The sequence below is a fragment of the Aethalodelphis obliquidens genome, unplaced genomic scaffold (assembly GCF_003676395.1).
Source record: "Aethalodelphis obliquidens isolate GAN/ISIS:26980383/991018 unplaced genomic scaffold, ASM367639v1 scaffold4, whole genome shotgun sequence".
In the NCBI taxonomy this organism is placed as follows: Eukaryota; Metazoa; Chordata; class Mammalia; order Artiodactyla; family Delphinidae; genus Aethalodelphis; species Aethalodelphis obliquidens.
This window is the reverse complement of record NW_020837948.1, coordinates 60,342,838-60,370,244: the sequence shown is the minus strand read 5'-3', so window position 1 is coordinate 60,370,244 and position 27,407 is coordinate 60,342,838. Positions and strand designations below refer to the sequence as shown.

The 27,407-nt window shown below is 35.1% G+C and overlaps 1 protein-coding gene across 5 annotated transcripts in view; it reads left to right on the top strand.

Annotated features, from left to right (window-relative positions):
- FCHO2 (FCH and mu domain containing endocytic adaptor 2) overlaps positions 1 to 27,407 on the top strand; it is a 115,930-nt gene that overhangs the window by 71,653 nt on the left and 16,870 nt on the right. For 3 of the 5 annotated variants that reach the window (XM_027100864.1, XM_027100866.1, XM_027100862.1), the window contains 12 exons: positions 842 to 899; positions 1,188 to 1,363; positions 2,785 to 2,796; positions 3,140 to 3,164; positions 5,152 to 5,194; positions 7,392 to 7,486; positions 13,240 to 13,343; positions 16,069 to 16,195; positions 17,418 to 17,477; positions 20,475 to 20,586; positions 24,133 to 24,288; positions 24,829 to 24,961. In XM_027100864.1, the coding sequence (XP_026956665.1) occupies positions 842 to 899; positions 1,188 to 1,363; positions 2,785 to 2,796; positions 3,140 to 3,164; positions 5,152 to 5,194; positions 7,392 to 7,486; positions 13,240 to 13,343; positions 16,069 to 16,195; positions 17,418 to 17,477; positions 20,475 to 20,586; positions 24,133 to 24,288; positions 24,829 to 24,961 (1,101 nt within the window). The remainder of the gene's footprint in view (positions 1 to 841; positions 900 to 1,187; positions 1,364 to 2,784; positions 2,797 to 3,139; positions 3,165 to 5,151; positions 5,195 to 7,391; positions 7,487 to 13,239; positions 13,344 to 16,068; positions 16,196 to 17,417; positions 17,478 to 20,474; positions 20,587 to 24,132; positions 24,289 to 24,828; positions 24,962 to 27,407) is intronic. The other 2 variants (XM_027100865.1, XM_027100863.1) reach the window with 1 other exon arrangement.

Genomic DNA, 27,407 nt, shown 5'->3' with positions numbered 1-27,407 from the left:
GGGTAAACACGTAAATTTTTTGTTAGATATTGCTAAATTTATCTCTGTAGGAATTGTACTATTTTGTATGTATATCAATAAAGTATAAGAGTACATTTCCTCACAGCTTTGCCAACAGAGTATATTTTTTAACTTGAGTTTTTGCCAGTCTCATGGAAAAGAGGTGGTATTTTAGTATAGTTTAAATTTTCTTGGTAGTCTTTTTGTTTTGTTTTGTTCTTTGTTTTTTGCTGTACGCGGGCCTCTCACTGTTGTGGCCTCTCCCGTTGCGGAGCACAGGCTCCGGACGCGCAGGCTCAGCGGCCATGGCTCACGGGCCCAGCCGCTCCGCAGCATGTGGGATCTTCCCGGACCGGGACACGAACCCGTGTCCCCTGCATCGGCAGGCGGACTCTCAACCACTGCGCCACCAGGGAAGCCCTGTTCTATATTTTTGATATGTTTTTCCATTTACTTAAGCTGTCAGTCCTCTGGTTTTACCACCTCTCTTCCCTGGATGCATACAATCTTTTGCTTTTATTTCTTCACTTTGAAGATTTAGGTAAAAATTTGGTTATTCACAGAACTGCTGGCATGCCTAGCCAAACACCTATTCTCTTCCTTTCAGTGTTTATCCTGTTTGTTTTGCAGTGCTTTTCTCTTTCAGACGTCTGAAGCGTGGAGTGTCATTTGAAGCTAATTATCTAAAAACACATAATTTCCCAGTGTTAATAATTTTGTTAATCTGTGATATTTGATAAATGATAAAGCTCCTCGGTAATAGTTAAGGCTGTTTTGCTAACCTTTAATGTTTTTGCAGTCGGAGGCATTGTTACAGTAAAGTTTTTCTTCTTACCCATAGAACATTCCTGATGTGGATGAAGAAGGCTATAGTATAAAACCAGAAGCAAATCAGAATGATATCCTTTCATCATCTGGATAGTCTTATGGATTGTGTTGGCATATATAAGTAGACAGTTAAAACAAAATAATCTATTATTTAATAAAGACTCTTCAAATTTTTAATTAATTGTAATAAAATGTGCCTCTGTGATCTTTATTTGACATGCTATGAATAAAAGTTAGTAGTTACATTTCTGATAAAGTCCATCTTATCTCAGAGTTTTTTTGTTCCTTTTTATAAATGTGTGAAAAACTGGTTGTGCATTAAGATAATTTAAAAACTCAATTCTTTAACTGATACTCACATACCAAAGAGAACCATTTCTACTCATCTAGTGATTCTGATTCTGAAGATGAAGAACCAAAGAAGTATCGGATAGAAATCAAACCTATGCATCCGAATAACTCACATCACACAATGGCTTCCTTGGATGAATTAAAAGTATCTATAGGAAATATAACGCTCTCCCCAGCAATATCTGTAAGTAAGAAAATAAGCAAGTTTGCACTCATTATACAGAAGCCTTTGGGGTTTTGTTTTTTGGTTTTTTAACCTCATCTACCTGCATCTGATTAATTTTAGGACTAACGAAAATTAAAACATCACATAGTAAATAGTTGAGCATGTTGGCTGAGGAAATACTTATAATTTTTTCAGCTTTATTGAGGTACACAGTTTATAATTTTTATACAGGCAGATGAATTTTTGAGTTTGGTTTAGTTTTGCTTCCTTTTGAATGTGTTTTAAACAAAAATGTGGAAAATGCACTATTTCTGCCATTTGATGTATTTTATAAATAGTGCTGTATGTCTCAGGCAGAGTTTTGTGAACTACAGTATTAACCTTTTCCTCATCTAATGTTAAAGTTTTTCATCCATTTTTTTGGTGAACTTTATATAAAAGGAATTCCATAAAAATCAATTTCAAGTGAAATCACATTATATCTTTGCTTTTTTTTTTCTGTCACTGTAATTAATGGTTGTTTTTCCATACTTTTCATACAGGAAAAGGCAAATAAGAATTCTTAGTGGTAGTGGTTAATTCCTCAATTCTGAGATACTAAACTTGATAGCTTTTGAGGGAGAAAAAAATCACTGTAATCTTTCTATCGATGTCATACTCTTAAATTGAGAAATGTTAAATTATGGGAAAAAAGCATGTCTTAGAATGTCAGTTTAGTTTATCTGCACATACTTATTGTAGCTGATGGAGAATAAAAGTTCTCATCATTTTGTATTTTATTTAATTACATATTTTAAGTAGACTTTATGTATTTGTTTAGAAAAAGTGTTTTTCTCCCAGTCATACACTTGTTGAATTTGAGAACTTTTTTCCATCAAGTTTCTGAAGTGAGGTTTTATTCTACCATTACTATTTAACATTAATGCCAAGATTAAATTATGGTTTATATTTGAAGTAGGAAGTTGTGAAGCCATTAAACATTTTTTATTGTGTAAAGAGCATAACTAATTTAAAATATATATGTAAATAAATAAAAGCCTAGAGGACATATATATATCAAAATGTTAAGCATCTGTCTTTGGGTAGTAAGATAATTGATGCTTTGTGCTCTTTTCTATTTTTTTTAAAAAAGTAAACGTGTTAACTTCATACTCAGAAAATAAATAATAATCAGAAAATTTTTAATTGTTAATATTTGAAAAGAGGGGTCTTGAGAGTATATTTTGTTGCCCAGTTTGCTTATCTAGCTTAAGTTGTCTTTCCCTCCAACAGTGTATGTGTTTTAAGGTATATAGATTTTATCAATAGACATGATTAAGACATAATTATTAGAGCTTAGAGCAAGGAAATATATTTTAAATTCTAAAGCAAATACTATGTTTTTCTTTTTCCTTTTTTTTAAACACTATGTTTTTCTTTTTCCTTCCATGTACTACTAGAGACACAGCCCAGTAAGTGCAAGATTTTATATTTTTACCTATTGACTTAAAAAGAAATTGTATATTTGAACATTGATTTTCAAAATATTTGTGTTTTTAAATTAGCAAGTCATAGTATGTTGCTGTAGATACTGGTATTTTAAAGCATTTTATTGAATGATTTAAAGGTACATGTATTACTTTTTGACTACAAAAAAGTTTTTTCTGTAATCTTTTTATGTAAATACAGTTTATAATTGAGCAGGTATATTAAAAACTTAAAATTATGTTCCCAGTATTAACATTTTATCAAATATTTTATTACCGCATTAAATTATTTGTTTAATGATACTTAGTTTTTGCATTTCTATTTTAGGTGCAGATGAATCGGAATTCATCTAGTAAGTTTGACATTTAAATTGGTTATTTAAGTCTATTAAAATTTATCAGGGAATTTGCTAAGCTTGTAGCCTAACATATGTAGTTGTAGAAATGGTTTTTTTTCATCATGAGCCATGACGACAGACTAGAAGGATACTTGTTTTGCAACAGAAGACAACTTATCTATACTATTTCTTTTAGTTTTGAGATATGCTTTAAACTTGAATACGTGGCTACAACGTTTTTCAGAAATCAACAAAGCCAAAGAGCAGCTTCTGATTAAGCACGTAAAACTGTTTAATTAGCATAACTCATCCTCATGAGCCAGAAGGCACTTTTTTTTTTAATATTTATTTATTTATTTGGCTGAGCCAGGTCTTAGTTGTGGCATGCAGGGTCTTCGTTGTGTCGTGTGGGATCTTTAGTTGTGGCATACAAACCCTTAGTTGCGGCATGTGGGATATAGTTCCCTGACCAGGGATTGAACCTGGGCCCCCTGCATTGGGAGCACAGAGTCTTAGTCACTGGACCACCAGGGAAGTCCCCAGAAAGATGAGTTTTAGCTTGATCTATTTTTAAGTCGTATCACAATTGCAACTTCTAGTATAAGATTTTTAGTACAGTATCTCAAATTATACTAAAAATGTTTTTGGGGTGTTAACACCATTTGCAGAATCATGTATTAAACATAACAAGAGTTGTGGGGAAAATAGAGTTGAGGCAGCCCACACAAAAGCTATGCAATTTTGTGAACACAGTGCTTGATAAAAACCATGACATCAATTGTAATTAAAAATTCTAGCACAATTAAAAAGACCTATTAAATTCATAATAAATACCAAACTAAAAGTAGGCTTTTACTTTCAGAACATAAATGGTAAGTAGCTTGATGATAAGGGGATGTGAGGAAAATGCGTATAAAAGGGGGCCACTGAGTTAGCAAGATGAGGGCAAAATGCAAAAAGATGACAAACACCACAGTAAGCACCATGAGGCAAAACAAACAGCTGAAATGAGCCAAATGGGAGAATGTGATGTGAATGGGCATTATGTACACTGTTGTATTCCTCATAGTTTGCTGTAATTACCCATGTTGATGTATTTTGCATTCATCAGCTATTGCTTGGTGATGCAAAACATTAAGGTGCAATGAAAATTGCTTACTAACCAGCAGGACTTTTGTATTACTGATGCTGTTCCTCCATGTACCAATTGCTTATGAAATGATTCATGTTATAAATGCAGAAGGTAGCAAAATAGACTACCTTATAAAGAGACCTTTGTTGTTATAAAAATTTTATTTTTCAAAATAGGGTGTCCTTCAAGAATTAATAACTACTTTTGGTCAATAAAATAATCATTAATAATATCATCAGAACTTGAAAAATGCTTTCATGATGCATCAGTTAAAATTCTTGAGTTATTACATACATTATTTAAATACATAAGTATTTAAACATTTGTTCTGATTTTTAAAGTTGTAGCCCCTGTTTTTTTTTATGAACAGCAGTTTAATGAATAGTTGACTATTCATTAGTTTAGTTGACTTAAGTTGTTTCTTATCAAAGATATTGGAAGAAATGAATATTTAACAGAAATTCAGCTATTTAAAAAAAATTTTTTTTTTTGCGGTATGCGGGCTTCTCACTGTTGTGGCCTCTCCCGTTGCGGAGCACAGGCTCCGGACGCGCAGGCTCACGGCCATGGCTCACGGGCCCAGCCGCTCCACGGCATGTGGGATCCTCCCGGACCGGGGCACGAACCCGTGTCCCCTGCATCGGCAGGATGACTCTCAACCACTGTGCCACCAGGGAGGCCCTATTTTTATATTTTTAAGCATGGTAGAAGACTTGTTAAAGGCTTATTTTCCTTTTCTTCATAATTGTTTATATATGTTATTAATGCCAGAATTTAAAAATTGATGTATGTGTAGTAGTTCTCCTTACATTAAAATATTTTATTACTCAGATTATTAATTTTTTCATAATATTTCAACTTTTTAATTAGGTGAAGAGTTAACAAAATCAAAGCCATCTGCTGCATCCAATGAGTAAGTTCCATGTTAAGAATTTTTTTAAAATAGACTTTATTTTTTAGAGAAATTTAAGTTCACAGCAAAACTGAGTGGAAGGTATGGAGATTTTTACATATACATTTAGCCTCTACATATGCCAGACCTTCCCCACTATCAGAATCCCCCACCAGAGTAGCACATTTGCTACACTGACACATCATTGTCACCCAAAGTCCATGGTTTACATTAGGATTAACCCTTGGTGTTGTATATCCTATGAGTTTTGACAAACGGATATTGATATGTGTCCACCATTATAGTATCATACAGAATAATTTCACTGCCCTAAAAATCCTGTGTCCTCCACCTATTTATTATTCCCTCCCCACTACATTTAAATTTTAAGTATCCTTCGTTGTATTATCTCTGTAGTTTTAATTCCAGTATACTGTTTTTAATCATCCTGTTTCCTAAGCTGTGAAACATCATATAGAGTTTTTAGAAGTTTTAAATTATTTTCTCATTTGACAGCATTTCTTTCTATGATAATTTGTAAAAAATCCATTCAGCTGTATTTGGCCTTAGTGTCCTCACTGCTTCTAAATAAATAGTATCCCAAATTCATACATGTCTATATTTCAGCTAGTTATTCACATGGAAATTCTCTCAGTTTTCCTTCAATTTTGTCTGTGACCTTGTAAAATAGACTGTATACTTTATGAACCTTTTCAACTTAATTGAAAAAGGAGAGGTCTAGAAGACATGTTGCCATGTTCTTCTTAAAAAGAGAAAAATATTTTAAGCCAGTGTTGCATGGGTCCTTTTTCATTTCTGTATTTATTAACAAGAATACTTTATTTTAATGTTTTTTGTATGAGTAAAAGTAGCCTTAACTAAATGAATAGTTTAAAATGGAAACTTTGAAAGCTAAGCACTAATCGAGCAGAGTGGAGGTATTCATTTGATTTATCATTTTCAAAGATAAGTTTAGTGTTTTAAGACTTTGTTTTTAGGAATCATTTATACAGTTGTGATTCTATACTTTATCGTAAGTGTGCTTCCATGTGGGTGCATGTTGAGATACTAGATATGTGCTTATAGGTAATTGTAATATTTTCATTATAGTGGGCCTGTTTTCTAGGATTTCTAAAAAATATTTTAAATAATGGTAGTTTGATACATTAGATTATTTTTAAATGGGGATTTTCTTTTTTTATACCATAAATATGTACAATTTTTATTTGTCAAACATACCTCAATAAAGTTGGGGCAGTTAACTTGAAAAAAAGACGGGGTGGCAAAGGTCAGGTCCTCAAGATCCTAGAAATTAAGCATCCTAAAAGGGTATATGACTAAGATGGAAAAGAGAAACATTTATGTTTGCATTAAAGAGCCAAGAGTTGAATCCTGAGAGTAACTAGTTTGAAGGATTCCAAGAGGTCAGTGGAAGAAAATCTTTGGTTACACAGCACATTGAGTTTTTTGAAATGAGAATGTTCATGCTCTTGATTTTGTCCATAGTCTTGGTAACCTCTCATAAAGAGACATGTATGACCCATACATTTTGCTGGCCAACCTTAGTAGCCCACGTAGTGGATTACCTAGGGAGAATTCCTCCTATGCATGATCTACTGCAGTGATCAGATCTTTGAAGTTTGTATAGAGTCGTTTATATACATGGAGCTTAAGCCACCATCCTGTACTTAAAAAGTACTTTGAAAAAAATCCTTTACCCTTTTTCTTCATCTTTGATAATAAGTATGGCCTTATAAAAATTCTATCTGATTTCATATCACTTCAGAAATTATCTATCCAAGACTGGGCTCCAGACGTGAATTAGCACATCTGATAGTGCCACAGAATTAATTAGCTGTGTGTCCTTAGGCAGCTCATATAGACTCTCCATGCTGCTTTTCATTTGTAAAACTGAAATTATTTCTATTCTGACAGCCCCTACGTTTATTAGAATATAACAAGGTTTAATCAGTGGGGATTAATCTACTCTCCTTTGCGAACTTAATGTTATTGTGGGTTCTGCTTATAGCAGTTAACAAATATCAGTTTATTAAACCTGCTAATTAAGTTCTTCACATATTCAATCATATGTGAAGCACAATGTCCAACTCTTTAATCATATATATTGAGCTTTCTATGAAATAAAGATAAGTTACTATATTTTATACTAATAAAATACTCATTTGCTAAAATCCTTATTTTTAAAATGTTATGGTAGGAAAGGGACCAGTGATTTACTTGCTTGGGACCCCCTGTTTGGACCATCTCTTGATTCATCTTCTTCAACTTCACTAACTTCATCATCATCATCAGGTAAACATATATATATATATTTTTTTTTCTTTGTAACTGTAAAGGAATGCAGTAGTTACTTTTTTCTAATTGATTTATCCATTACTTGTATGTTGTACTTAATGATCAAAAATTTAACTTGTCCTCTGATCATATTGCCATATAAAAGTGATTTTATACTGATTTTGTTAACTTACCTTAAAGACCATATGGCTTAAACAATAAAAATTCATCAAACACCAACTTTTTTTCCCTTAATATATTTATTTCTAGGCATCATTCCTATATCAATGCCCAAATAATAATTTTTATTATTCAACTTCATAGATGTGCGTTAATACAACCAGTCCATTCTGGATGGACATTCAGGTTGCATCTAGTTTTTAGTATTATGGACATCCATAGATACAGCAGATTTTGTGCACATCTCATATCCTTATAATAATTTATTAATACAAGATTTATGAGTGACAAGATATGCCCATTGTTACTTTTTGCCAAACTGCTTTCCAGAAAGGCTTTAGCACTTCCCAACATGAAATAACTTTATGAATGTGTTTTAGTTGTTCTTTTGGCAAGAATATATTAAATTTTTCTTTTCTTCAAAATATGAAATCCCACTAGTCAACCATCAAAGCATGTTTAATAAAACTGCTTGTTCAAAAAATGAAAATAAAATCACTTTAAGTTGATCTTAGCCGCCTTGGGGATTTCAGAAATGCCGTGCAGTACTTGGGGTTAGGGGAATGCTTGAATGTTGGGGAGAGAACTTGAATTGAGTTCTTGCTGTCTCTTTGCTGGGATATATGCACGTTCTGTTTGATTTCATCTCATTAACTGCTGCATGAAGTCCTTTTTATTGCCCCTGTTTTATAAATAGAAAAAGTAAAGCTGAGAGAGATCAGGAACTTCTCTAACACCACATAACTAGGAAATGAAGCATGGATTCAAACCTGGATCTTACTAATTCCAAAATCTTTGTTCAATTCGTCATACTCTGGCAGATTAACAAAACAATAAGCCATGTTGAAACATTTTACTCTTAATAATAAAATAAACACTAGTATTTAAAATTGGACTGTTTAGAAACTAATGTTTTAAAAAGAAATTATAAGTGGATTTTAGGCAACCTTAACCTGAAACAATTGGGAGTTTTGAACAGCAAGAAGCAGTCATTAGGTAATTGCACATATTCTGAAGTGGCATTATAGCCTTTCTCAATTGGCATTTGTTTACTATTTAGTTTTAGGAAACTAATCTTACTAATAGATTTTATAAGTAAAATAATTGTATAGGAAAAACTGAAGTTGTATTAAGGTCTCTTTTTTTGTTTAGTAAAAATGTCAGAATACTGTTTTGTTCTGTTTTTAGAATGGAGAAGGTCCTAATTTTAATTTTGATAATATTCTTTTATGAATTGGTTTTATTAATCTTTAGTAAAAATTTTCACTTTATCACAGAAGTTTTAGTTATATAGAAATTTCTTCATAACTCCACCCTTTGTTTCTATTTTCTTTAGCACAATCTCCTTTTCAAAAAAGTGCTCTCTTTTCCTCTTGCTACCTATCTAAAGAATGTTTTGCCCATATCACTTTCAACTTCAGGTAAAAAAATGATAGTTTCATTTAGTTGTCATTTGATGTTTAGTAGGTAGGGAATGATAAAACTTTCTCTTTTTTTTTTGCTTATTTTAAAATTTATTTTGCTATGCCTTTTAAAAACTTCCTATTAAGTCTAAAAATGTCAGATTATTTTGCCCTTCAAAGGATGTTAGTGATGTTGAAAAGAGACATTCTGCTGTGTGGTAGTTATTATTAAGTCTTCACTTGGACAGAATATAATTATTGATAAAACTGATGAATACATTATGATGATTCTCCTGTTTTGTAAGACTGGCCCTAAGTGAAATTGTGAAATAGGCATTTTGTCTTAAATTTTCTTCCACTGCTTTTTACAGTGCATGTCTCCCTTAACATCGTCTACACTGGTACCATTTTCACATTTTAGAAATGGCCAGGTTGTCAGATTATTCCCTGCTCTCCTTTGTCCCTTTCAGAATCTTAATTCATTAATCACTCCATCTCAGCTAAACCAGTCTAAGAAAATAATTCCTATCAGTTAGTAACTAATATGTTAAACCTTTCAGTGTTGTTATATGTTTAAGAAGCATGCTTAAAGTTTGGTACAGAAGTATTTTCAGTTGCTTCTTAAAATAAACATATATGTACAATTTACATATACATAAATTATATGTGATAAAGTATATGTATATAAAATTTAATATAAATAGCTCATATCTTCCTTCCCTTTGATAAGTGCTAGTATAGACCATTTCTTCTCTACCCATGGGTTAATTGAGCACTTGTGCTCTGTAAAACCCCTGTAAAATTATCTTTTGAAAAATATTAGGCTGGTTTTTTATATTAACTCCAACACTGATTTAGTCTGTCTTACTTCCTATGACAGTTTTAAGTTTTATCACTAGTCAGGCACTTTGTTAAGGAACACATGTACCCAGCAGCATCACTTTGACACCTTGTCAAACCTCTTTAGACTTTTACTGACTGTTAGCATTACCTTTTGCTCCTCTGAAAATCAGGAATAATTCTGGCCTTATATATTTTTGGACCTTAGATTTTACTCATACATATTTTAAGTTTCTTATTTTCATAATTATTTTCCTCAGTTAATATAAAGTTTGAGCTCATGCTCTTGTTCCATGTATTATTAAATTTTTCTAGTTTTGAGTAATTGAAATAATATTAACCTGAAATAAGAACTATTTGGCTCTGCAGATTTATATTTTAGTTTTAGAATTTTCCTGTTGCTTCTAGTTTTCAGTTTCTTTATTCTTCTTCTGCTGACCTTAGTGAACAGAATAGGAACTCTGCTTTTCTCTCCCAAACTGATTTGTCTGGGGGTGTGATAATTGGTTCTTTACTTGAAACCAGGTCAGATTTTAGGTCTAGAAAACCCATTACCAGACTTTTCCACCAACCCTCTCTGCAATCCTGCTGTAACGACACCACCAGCGAGCACAATAAGTGTCCTTTTGCTTCATGGTTGCAGAGTCAGTGGATTTCCTTTACTGATGAACTTGTTAAAATTACTGACTCCAGTGGAGCTCAGAAGGCATTCCAGAGATTGCATTGTAAAGCTGAAAATACCTTTGGGTTCCCTGGTGCTTTGGATGAGAGATTTTTCCAACAGCTGCATCTCTGAGGATCAGCGTGACCTTTGCCATAATATTAAATGTTTTGAAAAGCTACTGACAGAGGAAGCTAGCAATGCTGCTCGTTTTTCTTCTGCATCATCATCGCTTCTGTATCCTAGATTAGTCTGTGCCTTTATTCAGATGAAGGGTGGTATGGGAAACATGCTTTATCTGTTCCCCTTAGGTAGTGTCAGAGAGCAGATGTAGGTTAGCTCTTTTTTTTTTTTTTTTTTTTTTTGCAGTACGTGGGCCTCTCACTGTTGTGGCCTCTCCCGTTGCGGAGCACAGGCTCCGGATGCGCAGGCTCAGCAGCCATGGCTCATGGGCCTAGCCGCTCCGCGGCACGTGGGATCTTCCCGCACTGGGGCACGAACCTGTGTCCCCTGCATCAGCAGGCGGACTGTCAACCACTGCGCCACCAGGGAAGCCCGGTTAGCTCTTTTTGCCTGTGTTTTATACTTCACAAGTCACTTCATGTTCTTGAAATACTGCATCTAGTGGACATTTATTTGAAGTGAGCACCACCACCACCACAAAACACAATTAAGATACTTAAACCTGTGAACAGTTGTAGTCATCTCCTTCAGAAGCTTCTAGAAGCAGTATCTAATTGGCATGTGGAGATAGATTTGTTTATAATTTATAAAGTTATTACTGTAATTAATAGATTCATTTATAAACAGTGATATTAATGAGCATTTTTATTACTTTTTCTCAAAAAGCAAATTCTGATTATTTGAAGAAGGTGAACTTAACACTTCTACCAGGCTTGGATTGAGTCAATCTAAATGCCATTTGGACAGGCCACTTGATTAGTAATGAAGTTTCAGGTGTAAACGTCTCTACCATGTTAAGCCCCCTCAGAAGCTTGAAATAACTTGAGTATTGGTCAGTGCTGGTTTCATTGATAATGAACTATCGTTAAAGTAAATATGTCATAGCACAGGGAAGTGTAACAGTCTTCAGGTTAGTGCGCATTTCTTCCAATGTACAGCTTAAAGTAGGGGCGCAGCATGAAAGAACTGGTGCTGACTGGAAGAAGGCAGCAGGCTTAGAATCTAAACTTGATTTCTTACCAGGTTTTTACTGTTTTCTTCAAGCAACCTGAATGGTGCTTGCATCTTTTATCTCTTCACATGATCTGCTTTCTAGATGATTCCATACCCCCATGCATTTGCTTTCACTCCGGTGTGACTACCTTTTACTTTAGGTCTCTTGCTACCACCTCCGTGCTCCTTCCTTTCACTCCTCCATTGCTGGCCAAGGGTCCTCAGCTTTACTGTTTGTTTCCCCATGTACATACTTAGGCCCATTCTTACATTTTTAACTTTGCACATCTGTAAACTCATAGAACTTACTGAAACATATTTCTTCACACCCATATTATATTCTTCAATCTGAATTATAGACTTATCTTTTAGAATGGACCAAAAGAATTTGAGGATCATTTTAATTAATTTAAAGGTCATTTAAATGTATTTGCTTCTACACTCTTGCTTTGATTATGTTAATACATGTGTGACTTTTGATGATATACACTTGAATTTCACTGATTAATTTCTACCATGCTGAGGTTTTTTTTTTTGGCTGCGTTGGTTATTTGTTGCTGTGCGTGGGCTTTCTCTAGTTGTGGCAGGCGGGGGCTACTCTTTGTTGCAGCGCGTGGGCTTCTCATTGTGGTGGCTTCTCTTGTTGCGGAGCATGGGCCCTAGGCGCGTGGGCTTCAGTAGTTGTGGCACGCGGGCTCAGTAGTTGTGGCTCGCGGGCTTTGTTGCACCGTGGCATGTGGGCTCTTCCTGGACCAGGGCTTGAACCCGTGTCCCCTGTATTGGCAGGCGGATTCCTAACCACTGCACCACCAGGGAAGTCCCTGGAGAGTTATTTTTAATTAGGAATACTGAGGTTAGTATTTCTGGTTTTAAAATTGCAACATTTGCAAATAGTGTTGAAAAACATGAACACTAAATTTATGTAGGGTTTATGAAGTCAATATATGATTTTCTATATTTACCAAAAATTAATTATAGTGATTTGTGGAAAATTTTTTTGTAAACTATAAAGATATGTTTGATTGTCACTAAAAAATGGCACAGTGTGTTTCAACTTAACAGTGAGATTACAAGTTTAATTAAGGTAAATGTTTTTATTTAGAGTTCATGTTATTATTTTGAAGATGTTGCTTCAAAGGCTTGGTCTTGCAAATAACTGTAAAGTAGAAGTATTGGCAGTAAACTAAAGACCTTAGGCCTTAAACTGGTTTTCACCAGCTTACTTATTAGATTTAATTTTTATATGTATAAATAATTGAAACAGGAATACAATTTATGTCAGTTTTATTGAAAAGTTAATTTTTTTTTCAGGAATATTATTGGTAGCTTCGAAAAAAGCATGCTTGATACATTCCTAGCATTTCACAAATAGCTATAATTACATTTTAAAGAAAAAGAACTTCTGAAAAATGAGCTTTGAATCCTAATAGTTTCTCTGTAATAGAATGTTTTTATCTAGGGATTGGTACATACTAATGATTTTCTTCAAATTCTCTTTTTCCACCCACCAGCCAGGCCCACAACTCCTCTTTCTGTAGGTACCATTGTCCCACCTCCAAGGCCTGCTTCCAGACCAAAGCTTACTTCAGGAAAACTCAGTGGGATTAATGAAATAGTATGTACTCAGGTGTTTTTTTTTTTAATTATAACTGTTTTGATTTAATATGCAAATGATATTTCTCTGTATGTCCCTTTACTGCTAAATGCTTGGAATTTTCTACTCAAGTCTTCAAAGTACAGAAAAGTTTTCCCTGCTGATACTTCCTTCACTTCCCCATATTATCTCAGTGATCATACCTGTGGAGCAAGACCGTTGTTCAGGAGGAAGGAGATTTCCTGAGAAAGTTAGCACATTATAAAAATACAATTCAGTACCCATTGTTTCGTAATTAAGAAGCAATTTTCATATAATTTTGCTTAAAGTCAAATATTAAGGAAAAAATGGTGGCCTGTTCTTAGACCTAGAAGTATAGTGCCAGGGGAGTCCTGGTGGGCATCTAGTCCAGCTTTCTTTATTTTATACATAAGCAGTCTGGAGTTCACATCACTTAATTGACTTGTAAAAGTACACATTGCTTAAAAAAAGAAAAAGGCATTGGTCTTCGAAAGGTGTCAGATAACGAAAGAAAATATATGGGTTCTACTGAGAGTCAGGCTCTCCCAAACCAGTCTTCTTTCCTTCAGTCTGTTCTGGTTTACTTTCATCTTTCACTTGCCAGTTTAATTGCCAGAATTAAATTTCTAAATGTCAAGCTTAATCTTTTTCTCCTGATATACATCTACAGTGGTACACCTATAATCCACGTGGTTGAATGTTTCAGCTGAATCTACAAGACTCTTCATAAAGTTGACTCAGCAACCTGCATTACCATACTAACTGTCCAGTTTTCTCCTCTTTGCAACCTAGGTTCCAGCCACTTGAAACTTTCCACTGTTCCCCAAACACATCATGCTCTTTTACATATCCATGTCTCTATTGTACTCCCTCTTGTCTGAAATACCCCTCAGTTTTCTATGTAGGAAACTGCTCACTTTAAGACCCTGCTACATATCACCACCTAGGTGAAGCCCTCTTTGATGGTTACTCCTCCTCTCCACCCCACAGTGGACTTAATCATCCTCCTTCATTCTCTTCCTTATACCCATACACTTGCTCGTGTTTCTTTTAGTGCATCAATCACATTGTATATAAAGTTGACCCACAGTCAGTTCTCCGTATCTATGGGTTCCACATCCACAGATTAAAAATATTGGGGGGGGGGCATCCAGAAAGTTCCAAAAAGAAAACTTGAATTTGCCACACACTAGCAACTGTTTACATAGCATTTGCATTGCATGTACAACTTTTTACATAGAATTTACATTGTATTAGGTATTGTAAGTAATCTAGAGATGATTTAAAGTGTAAGGGATGACTGTACTGTTTTTGTGTGTGCTTCCTTCACTGGACTATGTTTTAGCCAGTTTCATATCCTTAATACTTTGCTAATGCCTTAATAGTTTACATAATGCCTGTCACCTCATGTCCTGTACCACCTCCATCTGTATATTTCCACAGCCACATTTTACACCTTGCTGTGTTTTTTCAACCTGCTGTCCATAATAATGAGTCATCCAAAAGCCATTCTCTGGAACTAATACTTTAAAAATAATTGGGGGCACAAGGGTTTACTAAATATAAAATATTTTGGGCAGTATAATCTAATTTTTATAAGAGTGTATATCTATAAATTTATATTCATGCGAGTAGAGTTGAATAATTTTAGTGTATGAATGCTTATAGGGTTTTGTTGGTTGTTTCTCGCCTTCTGTTTTTCATGTTCCTCAAATAGATGGGGACAGAAACAGTGTCTAATTCACTGCTTTGTATCTAGTACCCAAGACCTGACACACAGTATAGGCACTAAATAAATACTGCATTTACTTATAACTTTTATAAGCAGGAAAAAGTTGTCTTTAATTAAGCTCAATATTCCATATTTTAAAAATGAAACACCTCAGGAAGTGTTGCTAATGTATTATTGGAACAATTAGGAATTTGGAAGGAAAAAAAACATTCACCAAAGTAAAAGATAAATGAATTGGAATCATATTTTTCATATTTGTTTTTATTTTTAACCAGAAAAGTGGGAAGACAGTAGAATTAAGATTTTCTCAAACCTCTGAATGGGGTAAACTTTCTCAATGAGGAAGCATTACAATGAATTATAAGGAAAATGTGCACAGATTTGTAAATGCCAAAAGTAAAGCAATATTCAGGAAGAAAATATTTGCATCAAATAAAGAAAAGGGTTAGTGGAAGCTCAGATAATACTAAGACCTCCCCAAACTAAGGCAAAGCTAACAGACAACTCATAAAAGAGAAATGCCAATTTTATTTTTATGTACGGAATTAGCTAAAAGGTTTTAAATTTTATTATTTTTCCTTCTTCTAAGGCTCATCTGTTCATTGCTGGCAAGAGTGCAGAGAAATATTCTCATATATTTACAGGCAGTAGGGTAAAGTGAGTTACCCAAATGGGAAGCAGTTTGGCACTATGTATGAAAAGCCTTCATAATGTTTAACAGTTTAACTTCTGAGAATCTATCTTAAGCATACTTTTTGAAAGACGGAAAAAGTTTTATATACAAAGATTCTCTTGACGGCATTATTTTAAAATAGGCTTTTCAGCTTTTAATATATTCTTGAAAATGATTTGACCTAGGCATCTCTGTGAGTTTTAAGAAACACAATAAATTTGGTTTAGTATTTTAAAATTAATATTCCTGATACCTAAAAATCTTTTCTGATAACTGGGAAATTGTTTTAGCATTTTGGTAAATGACATTTTGTTTTTAAGCCCAGGCCATTCAGCCCACCTATAACTTCCAATACCAGCCCACCTCCTGCTGCTCCGTTAGCCCGGGCAGAAAGTTCTTCCTCTATCTCATCTTCTGCGTCACTAAGTGCTGCCAATACTCCAGTAGGTAAGTGGTTATCATAAATTACATGCAAAATTTAACATCCAAAATATGATCAGGCTGAGGGTAGTGAAGAATTAAGCATTAGACATTTTGGTTTTCTGGAAACACACCTGGCATTATCAAACTAGCCACATTTTCCTTTTCTCTTTCACATTTTATATTATCTGAATAGAGCATTTTAACCATGATTAGCACTGTTAAGAATGCATCAAATTTATAAACTACGGACCAATATAAATAGTTGAAGGCAGAATATGATGCAGTACTTTCTACTGTGAATTGGTACTTACCTTCCTAAGAAAATTTGTTTTAAAAGCAACTGATTCAGTGAAAGGAAGGGGTTTTGTGCTTGCAGTGTGATCCTGGGACCTGCAGCATCTGTCTGTATCACCTGGAATTTACTAGAAATGCAGACCTTTTAAATCAGAAACTCTGGAGTGGGGCTAGCAATCGTTGAACAGGCTTTCTAGGCAATTCTGATGCATGTTGAGTTTAAGAATCCCAGCCCTAATTAAGCTGATTTAATTATACTTAATTTGATTTGTCAAAACTCACGCAGGAGAAATGGGCCTTCTGTATGTAGCCATTGTAAAAACGGCATGAGTGGTATAGGCTAAAATGAGATAAATGATTTTCTTTCTAAATGTCTGAACATGATGTTACCATCTTATTTTATATACTTTTGTGAACATACTGTTTTTCCCATCTTCTGACTTTATGTAAACAATATATTCAATAAGTCTTTTTGTTTGCTGTAACAAGCACCTTATTCTTACATTTTGTTTGTATATGTGGTTTTGTTACCTTTTGTTTCCACAGAATCTGTATTTTAATCATAAAGAACATAGATGGGTCCTGTTAGAAATCAGGCAGGTCCTGGTAACCAAAATTGCTTTAGTCGTTTCCCATTATCTCCAGATTATTCAGAACGTTTTCTATTTGTGATGGAAACTTTAATTTTGATTAAGTTGGTACATATTTGTTTGTAGTTTGGGCCAGTGCTGGCAATAGGAGAACGACAAGTAGGTGACGGTGATGATACAGGCAGGCAGGATGTGATGTAATGTGGATTTTATAGGACAAAGTTTCTTTAAATCTTCCTAAAAATTTCTTTCTTTATTGTGATGTTTATTCAGCTCCCTGTTTAGATTTAAGTTTTTGATTCTTCTTGTTCTTGAAAGTATTTTCTTTTCCTGCAATATTTTGTTTTATTTAAATATGATAGAAGATGATAATTTGATTGGGACACTCTCTGAAATTGAAAAGCACTGTGAGACTTCACAAGGTATTGTATCGAAAGCAGATGTATGTGTTAACTAATGACCCTAAAGTGTATCTAAAATACTCTGTTATCTAATTTTTCCTTTTCCAGCAATTTATGGTGTCTCAGAAATCAAGAATAACTCTAAGGTTTAACTATCTCAATTTTGTACTAATTATGTCCAGTTTCTATACAGGATCCATTGATAGCAGTGGATAAGTTATAAAAACATACATTATTTTTGCATTATCTTCCATCTCCCTCCTGCTCTTCTCTCCTTAACATTAAGAAATATCAACAAATCTTACCTCTAAAGCTATTAGAAGCAGAGAAAAAGTGATTAGGAAAGAACCAGAAAGAATATGTCAGTTAAAAAAAAGAAACTATAATATAAAAACCACAAAGCAAAGGCTATCAATCATACGAAAACCATTCATACAGTGAGCTGAAGTTAGAAGCAAAGAGGTAGGAAATAGTTGGGGGTGAGTCCCTGTTTTTCACTCCGGAGCTGAAAGGAATTCCACAAAAATATTCACTGATTGTTACAAAGGTAGGTACCTTTTATTTCAGCTTTATGTCTCTGCATTTTCAAAACATACACAATTGTAAATATGCAACAATTAAACCAAAATTAGAATGCATGCATACTATCCTTATAAAGAAGAACATCCAAGGAATTTATTTTTTCCAAAAAATGAGTTATTCTGAATAATATAGTACACACTTAGACTTTTTTGGGGACTTAAGCACATATTTCCTGTGTCAAACATTTTTTTGAAGGATGCATATACAATATGATCTTGGAAACAATGGAATATACAAAAGGGGATATGCCAAAATGTTAAGTGGATTTTGAGTTTTTTTCCTAACTTTCCAGTACTTTTTTCTTCTTGCCAATATTTCAGTAACAGGCTTAGCAATTTACAGGGAAACTATTTCAAGAATTCTCATTTTATATGCCCAAATTGGATAATTGAAAAGAATAACTTTGTAGGTTTCTTTTGATTTTTAATGTCAGAGTCCTAGCAGGCATTAATGTTACCCATGACTGTGTGTAGATATCCACTTGTGTAGGTTACCTAAGGGAAAAGATTAATTTCAGATTTAAGAGCATAGAATTTTTTCTAATAAAAGATTATTATAGCCTTCATCTTTCTCTGAAAATATGCTTTCCTGAATTTCTAGTGACCCTAGTATAGAATATATTTTTTAAAAAATTGAACTAATTTAGATTTATAGTGAAATTTTCCCACTGCACAAACATGTATTTGCATAGTTGTAATCACATATCCTAGAAACTACTGCCTCTTGATCAAGCCCTTAGCTTTCATTTAATTATCTCTCACCTGATCCAAACTTGAATCCCTGCCAAGTCATTTTTCTTTTCAATCCAGGATTCACTCTGTGTTCAGTGATCTTACAAAATGAAAAACACAATCATGTTTCTTTTAAACATTTTCAGTGTCTTTTAGTGCCAATAGGATAAAATTAAAGGTCTTCCATGTCCTGATCTGGGTTATAAACACTTCTCCAGACACATTTTCATGTCCTTTCATTGTTGCAGCCCATCACCCACAAAGTATGTTCCTGCTTTGCAGAAAAAAACTACTTGTGGTTCAGAAAGGCACCATTTCTTTCATGCCTCTTTGGCAAAGTGTCTGGTATATATTGGTGGTTAGTAGATAGTAGCTGTTGTGATTTTGTGAATACATTTTATTATTGAGTTTATTTTCATATGAAATTTTAACTTGTCTTGTTTGGGAGAGTTTACTTTTCCCAGTGGCCTAGAAACAGCAGTTCCTGTTTCCATGTATTTTTAATCACTGAGTCATTTTTTTTTTTAAACTATGAAGAACCTTCTAAATCAGAATTCTTCAAAATCTTGAACAGTACAGAATCTTCCTGGCCTCCAAAGGTAACAAAAGCTCACTATTTCTCACTATTTGTAGGAGCCCAGGTTTAGTTGTGAGGCAAAGAAAGCTAGTACTGATTTTTGTTAGAAATAACAATACTCTAGGTATCTCAAAAGTAGCTCACATCTGAAATAAAAATATCTGATGGCTATGAACATGGTGTAACATTTATGTAACAAAAAATATACATTCAGATTTCAGAGATAAATGAATAACCTAGGTCAACATATTTTTCTTTAAGAATGAATAATCATCATTAACTACCCAATTGACTTATTTTTACAAAATTTCATCATATATTGTATATTAAATGAAATGCTCCACTTTCCAATTGATAACAATGGTAAGGCATAAATGGAGAGAGTACATTTGTAAATAAAAAAAAGGCAATGCACTGTTTTAAGGGATTTGTCTGTTATGAAATAAACCAGATTTTAGGTTTTAAAAAACACCTGAACATATACATTAAATTTGTTTACATTTTATTACTCTTTTACAACACTGCTCTTTCTATGATTTGACTCTAAAGGTATCTTACTGAGTTAACTTTATGTCAGGAATGTTACCTCAAAATGATGTTATTAGTCATGTTTATTGAGGAAAGGTAATATGGGAATATAATACAAGCATAAGACAAAGAAGAGGTAAAGGAGAATTACAGTAATAATGAGTAGTGCATGATTACATTACACTGCTAATTTAGAAATAGCTAATGTATAGAAATACCTTAAATAGAAAAATCCAGTTTAATGATCTTACATATGTGAATTAGTAGAACCTGAAAGAATTTAGTATCTGAATGGTTTTGAAGCCATATTTTAGTAATTTTAGCTCTTCAGCTGAAGGGCTTTTTCCTTCTGACATTCCTTAACCCAACCCTTCTTTGTCATTCTATTTAAAATTGAAGTCACTGTGACATATTTTCCTGTCATATTTTATTTGTCCAACTTGTTTTATGCTCCATTTTTTAACCAGATTTATACTTGGGGCATCTTTGAAACCAGTAATAGAGTCACTTGTGACAAGCTAATATTTTGAGTCTACTCTGTCTTGGTATTTAATAAATATCTTTCTATAGGATTTAACAAATGAATTCTATTTATTCTAGGTGTGTCACGAGGTCCCAGTCCTGTCAGCCTTGGAAATCAGGACACCTTACCTGTGGCAGTCGCCCTTACAGAATCTGTTAATGCCTACTTTAAAGGGGCAGATCCCACCAAGTTAGTTTTTAAAAGATACATGTATATGTGTGTGTGTGTTTCAGGGGCAGGGGGCTTGGTGGTAAATTTTAAGAGTTACATTTTGATTCTCTATTAGAGTTTTCTATTACTTGTTTACCTGCTTTTTGCTATCAATTATAGTCATTTAGATATTGTCTTTCGAATTTAAGAAGTCACTATAATCAGTAGTGATGGCTTTTTTCTAAGTTTATGTACGTTTTTGCCCAGGCTTTACGACCAGTATGACAAATCTGTTGTTTGACATGTCTGTAGAACAGGATTGTGGCAGCTGACGTAGATGGGGATAGAACTCTGAATCTTGGCCTAATGTATATCTTTGGTGAAAGTGTGATGTTTGCAAGAGAGACCTAGAGTGCATGTCTATTTACAGGAGACTCTTGAAGGATTGGTTTAACCTCCTTCTATTAAGAAAATGATCTTTGGGTGAATGACCACCCTTAATTTTTCTTTTTTTTTTTGAATTTTATTTTTTCATACAGCAGGTTCTTATTAGTTATTTATCTTATACATATTAATGTATATATGTCAATCCCAATCTCCCAATTCATCCCACCACCATCACCCCACCCTTATTTTTCATGTATAACATTATTCATTCATTAAACATTTGAGTGCTTAGTATGTGTAAGACTGTTATAAGCTTGCATTGTTGTGAAAGTTTCTTAGTTTTCACTTGAGATAATGCAAGCTCTGTAGAGAAGAACTTTTGTTTACTAAAGTACCTTCAGCACTTACAACAGAGTCTTACACATAGTAAGCGCTCAAATATTTGATGAATGAATAATGTTACTTAGGAAAAGGAGAGGTATTGATATATGCTATGAAGAAAAATAAACCAGGGTAAGGGGATAGACAGTTACAACAGAGGGCTACTATTTTAGATAGAATGATCAGTGAAAACCTTTTTGAGGTTGTTTTTGAAAGACATTGAGGGAGGAGCAAGCCATGCAGATAGGTGAGTGAAGAGCATTCCAGTAAGTGTAAGGGACTGAGGTAGAAGCATGCTTGGCATAGTCATGAAATAGCAAAGAGCACCATGTCACTGAGTAGGAGTAAACAAGGAAGAAAGTAGTCAAAGATAAGTCCACAGAGGGAACAGATCAGGCTGGGCATTGTAGACCATGGTAAGGAGTTTGGAATTTATTGTGGGTGAGGTGGGAAGCAAGTAGAGGCTTTTGAGTAGAGGAGTGATGAGGTTACTTATGTTTTTGAAGTAGCACTCTGCCTGCTATATGGAGAATAAACTAGAAGGAGCCAGAGTAGATGCAGAGAGAAAGGGTTAACCACTGAAGTCCAGGTGAGAGATGATGGTGACTTGTATAAGGGTATTAGCAGAAGAGATGGTGAGTAGTAATGAGATTCTGAATGTATTTTGAAAACAGATTTGTCAAGATTTGTTGAGGGAGTAGATTGTTAAATTTGAAGTACTTATTAACACAATTTAGTGGGGATGTTGAGTTGATGATAGTTGAATACATGATTCTGGAGTTCAGAGATAGGTGCAGGCTAAAATATTTGGTAGTCATTAATTTGTACATGATACTTAAAGCCTGGGGCATTAGGGTGTAGAGAAGAGATCTGATGAGAACCTAAGTCCTGGCCCCCTTCAGTGTTCAAAAACAGGAGGATGAAAAAAAAAAAAAAAAAAAAACAGGAGGATGAGAATCATCCAGCAATGGAGTTTGGGACAGCAAGCAACAAGAGAGGTGAGAAGAGAACCAGTAGAGCAGAGTCCCAGAAACTAAGTGAATAAACCCTTCCATGAAAGAAGGTGTGAAGCTGTATCTGATGCTATCCGTCAGGTCAAGAAAAATTGATCATTAACAACGTGAAGATCATTAACAACGTGAAGGTCATTAATGACCTTCACAAGAGCAGCTCTAGTAGACTGCTTCGAGGGCGCTCAGGAGCAGGAGATGATGCAAATAGAGACAACTGTATTTGAAGAGCGCAAATGTTAGGCAATTCTTTTAGGATATTTTGCTCTAAGTAGAAGCAGAGAAACAGGGTGGTAGCAGGAGAGAGATGGGAGAATCAGAGGAGGCCTTTATTAATTTTAGTTTTTGGGTTTTTTAAAGATGATATACATTTCAATATGCTAATGGAAAAAATCCAATATTTATGGAAAAAACTGAATCTACAGGAAAGGGGACAATTGCATGAGTGAAGTCCTTCAGTATGTAAGAGGAGATGTGCTTCAGTACAGTTAACCTTAGGGGCATAGACTGATTATCTGTTGAAACAGGAGGGAATGCAGAAGGTATGGATGCCTTTAGAGTCAGGGAGATTAGGATTTTAGTAGTGAGAGTATGAGGAAGTTCTTTTCTGATTTTATTTCATCTGTAAAATTTAAAGGAAAGTCGTTGACTGCAGGTGGGGGAGGGAATTTTGCAGGTTAGAGTTAGAGGAGAAAGGAGAAGGTATGAAAAGAGCTAGGGGATGTAGAATTTCCAGGTAATACTAAGGGGGCCCAACTGAGAGTTTTGGCTATATCATTATATGTTTTTCTCTAGTCATGTTCGGCCATATAGATGTAGGTGAGGAGCTGGATTTAGCTAAGACTGTGTTTTGCCAAACAAGCATAGTCAAGTGAGGGAGAACCAAGGGGAGGGTTTATGCAAAGGAGTATGTATATTGATGGACCATGAAGTCCCAAGATAGGGGGAAGTGAGGATATGAAGGAAGAGTGAAAATTAGTGAAAAAGGTGGTAGGAACAATGGATTATGGAGGTTTTTGATGAGATTGGAGATGCAGTACTGGACAGAATGAGTTGGAGAAGTAGGAAGAGACTATCCGATGAGTGGGGAATCAGGCTGAGATGATGGAGGGGCTGAAGTATGGCTGAGGTAGGCTGGAAGGCAGGATCATTGAAGGCAAGGGGCTGAAGGACTAGGTGACCAAGGTGTTGAAAGGGGATTATCTGTGTGGATATTGAAATCACTAAAAATTTATGATAGGAGTAGTTGTGCAGAGACAGACTGACAGTGGGCCAGGAGCTATAATTTTCAGAAAATGAAAGGGAATGTTGAAGATGACTTGGAGGATTGAGATAGTGAGTAGTGTAATCTGATGGTGTGAGTTTCAAATGAAGCTGGTGGTTTTTCAGAAGGAAGAAGGAATATAGAGTTGTAAGAGGCAATGAGAGCAAGGAGGACATCTACCACTGCCACCATCAGGCTCAGTGCTTTGTGGGGTTTGGAGGAAAAATAGCTACAGCTGGGGATAGTGTTACCAGGGAAACAGTGTCCTTATGAGACAGCCAGGGATGGTTTTAGCAAACAAGTGAAGGAGTATTATCAGTGTGCTTCCATTTGTGTTTGGAATTTAATTCTAGGAAAAACTGGTGTTAGATGAATATATCATTTCACATAGAATCATTTTTTATAATTGAAAAAATAATTCATGGTAATTATGATAAAAGGTTATATATATAAATAAAGCCCTTTTAAAACTAAATATGCTTTAAATGGAGGTTAAAATGCCTTATTTAAACTATTTAAATTTTTCAAAATGCCTACTTCCAGGTGTATTGTGAAGATCACTGGTGACATGACAATATCATTTCCAAGTGGAGTTATTAAAGTCTTCACTAGTAATCCATCCCCAGCTGTGCTCTGCTTCAGGGTGAAAAATATCAACAGACTAGAACAAATTCTTCCAAATGCACAACTTGTGTTCAGGTTTGTGTACTTTTCAGTTTTTTTTTAATTTTTTGGCCACACTGTGGGGCAATGTGGAATTGTAGTTCCCTGACTAGGGATCGAACCTGTGTCCCCTGTGGTGGAAGTTCAGAGTCTTAACCAGTGGACCACCAGGGAAATCCCCGGGCTTGTGTACTTTTGTTTTGAAGGTGAAATTTCTTTTTAAGAAATTTTTTCTTTCTTCTTCAAAGCAACAGTGATTCAATTTGAAGACTATCAAAATTATTTATTATGATTAAATAGGATTCTGCTGTCTTTGTTTTGTTTGTGCTGGTGGGTGGTAGTAGTCATTGTTAAATCCTTCTCTACTGTACATCTTCTCATCTTTCAGGCAACTTTCTGCTATGTTCCATTCTTTATCCCCTAAGTTTAGTTTTACATCATCCCATCTTTTGGTTCATTTCTACTGGTCTTTGCCAGGTCACCAAATTACTACAGAGAGGCAGAGTATAAAGAGAAATAAATAAATAAATATGAAATAATAATAAATAATAATGAAAATATTTCTTGTACATACAGTGATCCATCACAGTGTGATTCTAACACAAAAGATTTTTGGATGAACATGCAAGCTCTTACTATCTACCTCAAGAAGCTATCAGAGCAGAATCCAGCTGCTTCTTATTATAATGTAGATGTATTAAAGTATCAGGTGAGTGTCATCTTATAAAAATCCTTAATTGAAATATTAACAAACAGTCTTGCATATCATTAAATGAATAATATGTCATGGCCAAGTGAAGTTCATTCGAGCAATGCAAGGATGTTTCAAAATCAAAAAATCTCTTAATAAGCCTCTGGAGATTTTGGCCAATTTGATCAAATTCACCATCTATCTATTACCAATTAAACTACTGAGCAAATATAAATATATGAATGTCCTTCACCTGAAAAGACCAGCATATCAGTCTTAATAATGAAATACCTAAAGCATTGAAAGTCAGGACAGTCATTATTCCTGTTAGTGTATAAGATTTTTCTGGATGTGTTAGTACAGTTAGACAGGAGAATAAAATAAGTGGTGATAAATATTGGAAAGGAAGATATAAAAATAATATTAATTACAGGTGATATATTTCTGGAAAACTCAAGAGAATCAACTGAAAAACTGATGCAGGAGAATTTAGCAAAGTGGTCATTTAAAAAATTAATACAAAAATTAATGGCTTTCAAAACAACCAGTTAGGAAAACTAATGGAGAAAGATATTCACAATAAAAAAACTAATTAGATCTGGAGAGGTAGTCCAAGATGGTATAGGAAGATCCTGAACTCACCTTCTCCCGTGGATACACCAACATGGTGTATATACAGATACATGTGGAACAGTTCCCTCTGAAAGGGACCTGAAAGATAGCTAAACAGCTCCTTCACATCAGCCAGTGAGAAAAGGGCCACACTGAGGTGAGTAGGAGAGGCTGAGACACGGTCTCACCATAAGCTTCAACCCATCATGACAACCCACCATCTGGATGGAACTCACAAATCTGGAGCTTCTCCCTGAGGAACAAAGAGTTTGTAACCCGCATGGACACCCCATCTTTTGAGACCTGCACTTGATAGACGAGTCCCTAAAACATCTGGCTTTGAAAACCAGTGGAGCTCGTATCCACAGGAACCAGAGGGCTGTAGAGATCTGAGAAACGGCTTTAAAGGGCTTGTGTGCAAACTCAAGCACCCTAGGTCCCAGCATGCAAGCGGCCATTTGAGAAGTGCACAGGCTGCATGTGAAAGAGATTCATTAGCTGATCTTAAAGCATGGGCTTGAGGGGCCGGGGCGTGTTGAGATACTCTCCAGGGAGTGAGGTGCTGGAGGGCACCTCTTTTACTTGCTCCATCTACTTTGCTAAAGCCAGCAAGCACCACTTTATTTATTTTTTTACTATAGACTTTTTCTCTTGGTGGATGCCATCTTTACACTCCAACCAGTGGGCTCTCCCTCTCTCATGCTAAAACTGGCTTTTTATTCAAGACCTCTTTCCCCCTTCCTCAGTGGGTGTCATCTTTGCACTCTCTTCTGTGACACCAGTATCTCCAAGAGGGGAGTTTTTATAGATGTCTGGTGCCCCAGTTTTTGCAGCTGCAGCCCAGGGGACACCCTTGATCTCCTGGCTCTAGAGGCCAGGGGAGCTTGCATTTCTGGGTCCCACAGGACTATAACAATCAGTGAGACAGTTTTTGGTAGGCTACTGCCCCCAGGGCAATGCACAGAAAGCAGACTGAAAAACATCGGTACTGTTTCTGTGAAAGAGACCCATTTGCTTGGCCTGGGGCAGCAGCCTAAGGGGCAGGCTTCTGGTCTGACACACATCTAGGGATCTCCAGATATGCTCTTAGGGAACATAGCCTGGGGGAATGCAGTCAATTCACTCTCCCTCTGCCTTGCTACAGCTCATCAGTATCTCCCAGAAAGGAACTTACACACTCGTCTAGAGCCCTGATTTTTATGACTGTCACCCAGGGGACACCTCCAGATCACCTGTTCTGGTGGCCAGCAGGGCTAACATTTGTATTCAGTCTCACAGAACTATATGTATTTGCATACTTTAAAAGCTGCTGCCTGAGGGTCTAGCTTCCTAGTCAGTCTGAATCTATGTGCTGGCAGATTTCCTGCTTTGAAACACTGCCAGGTCTTGGCACACCCTTGACAATTAGGAGCTATTAAATATAAAATAGTCTGCTTGGACGATCACAGAGGTTTGAGAGGCAACCAAGAGCTAAGGCGAGGTTGAAAAATAAGGTTCATCTCCTACACGAGGTTACTCTTTCAAGACTGGAAGGGGTGGCTATTTCATCTAATACAAAGAAGTGCAGAAAATCAAGTAAAATGAGGAAACAGGAATATATTCTAAAAGAAAGAACAGGACAAAACCTTAGAAAAACACCTTAACGAAACAGAGATAAGTAATTTACCTTATAAAGAGTTCTAGGTAATGGTCATAAAATGCTCACCTCACTTGGGAAAAGGATGGATAAACACAGTGAGAACTTCAACAAAGAAATAGAAAATCTAAGAAAGTAACAAATAGAAGTCACTGGGCTGAAGAATACAATAACTGATCTGAAATATATACTGGAGGGGTTCAACAGCAGACTAGA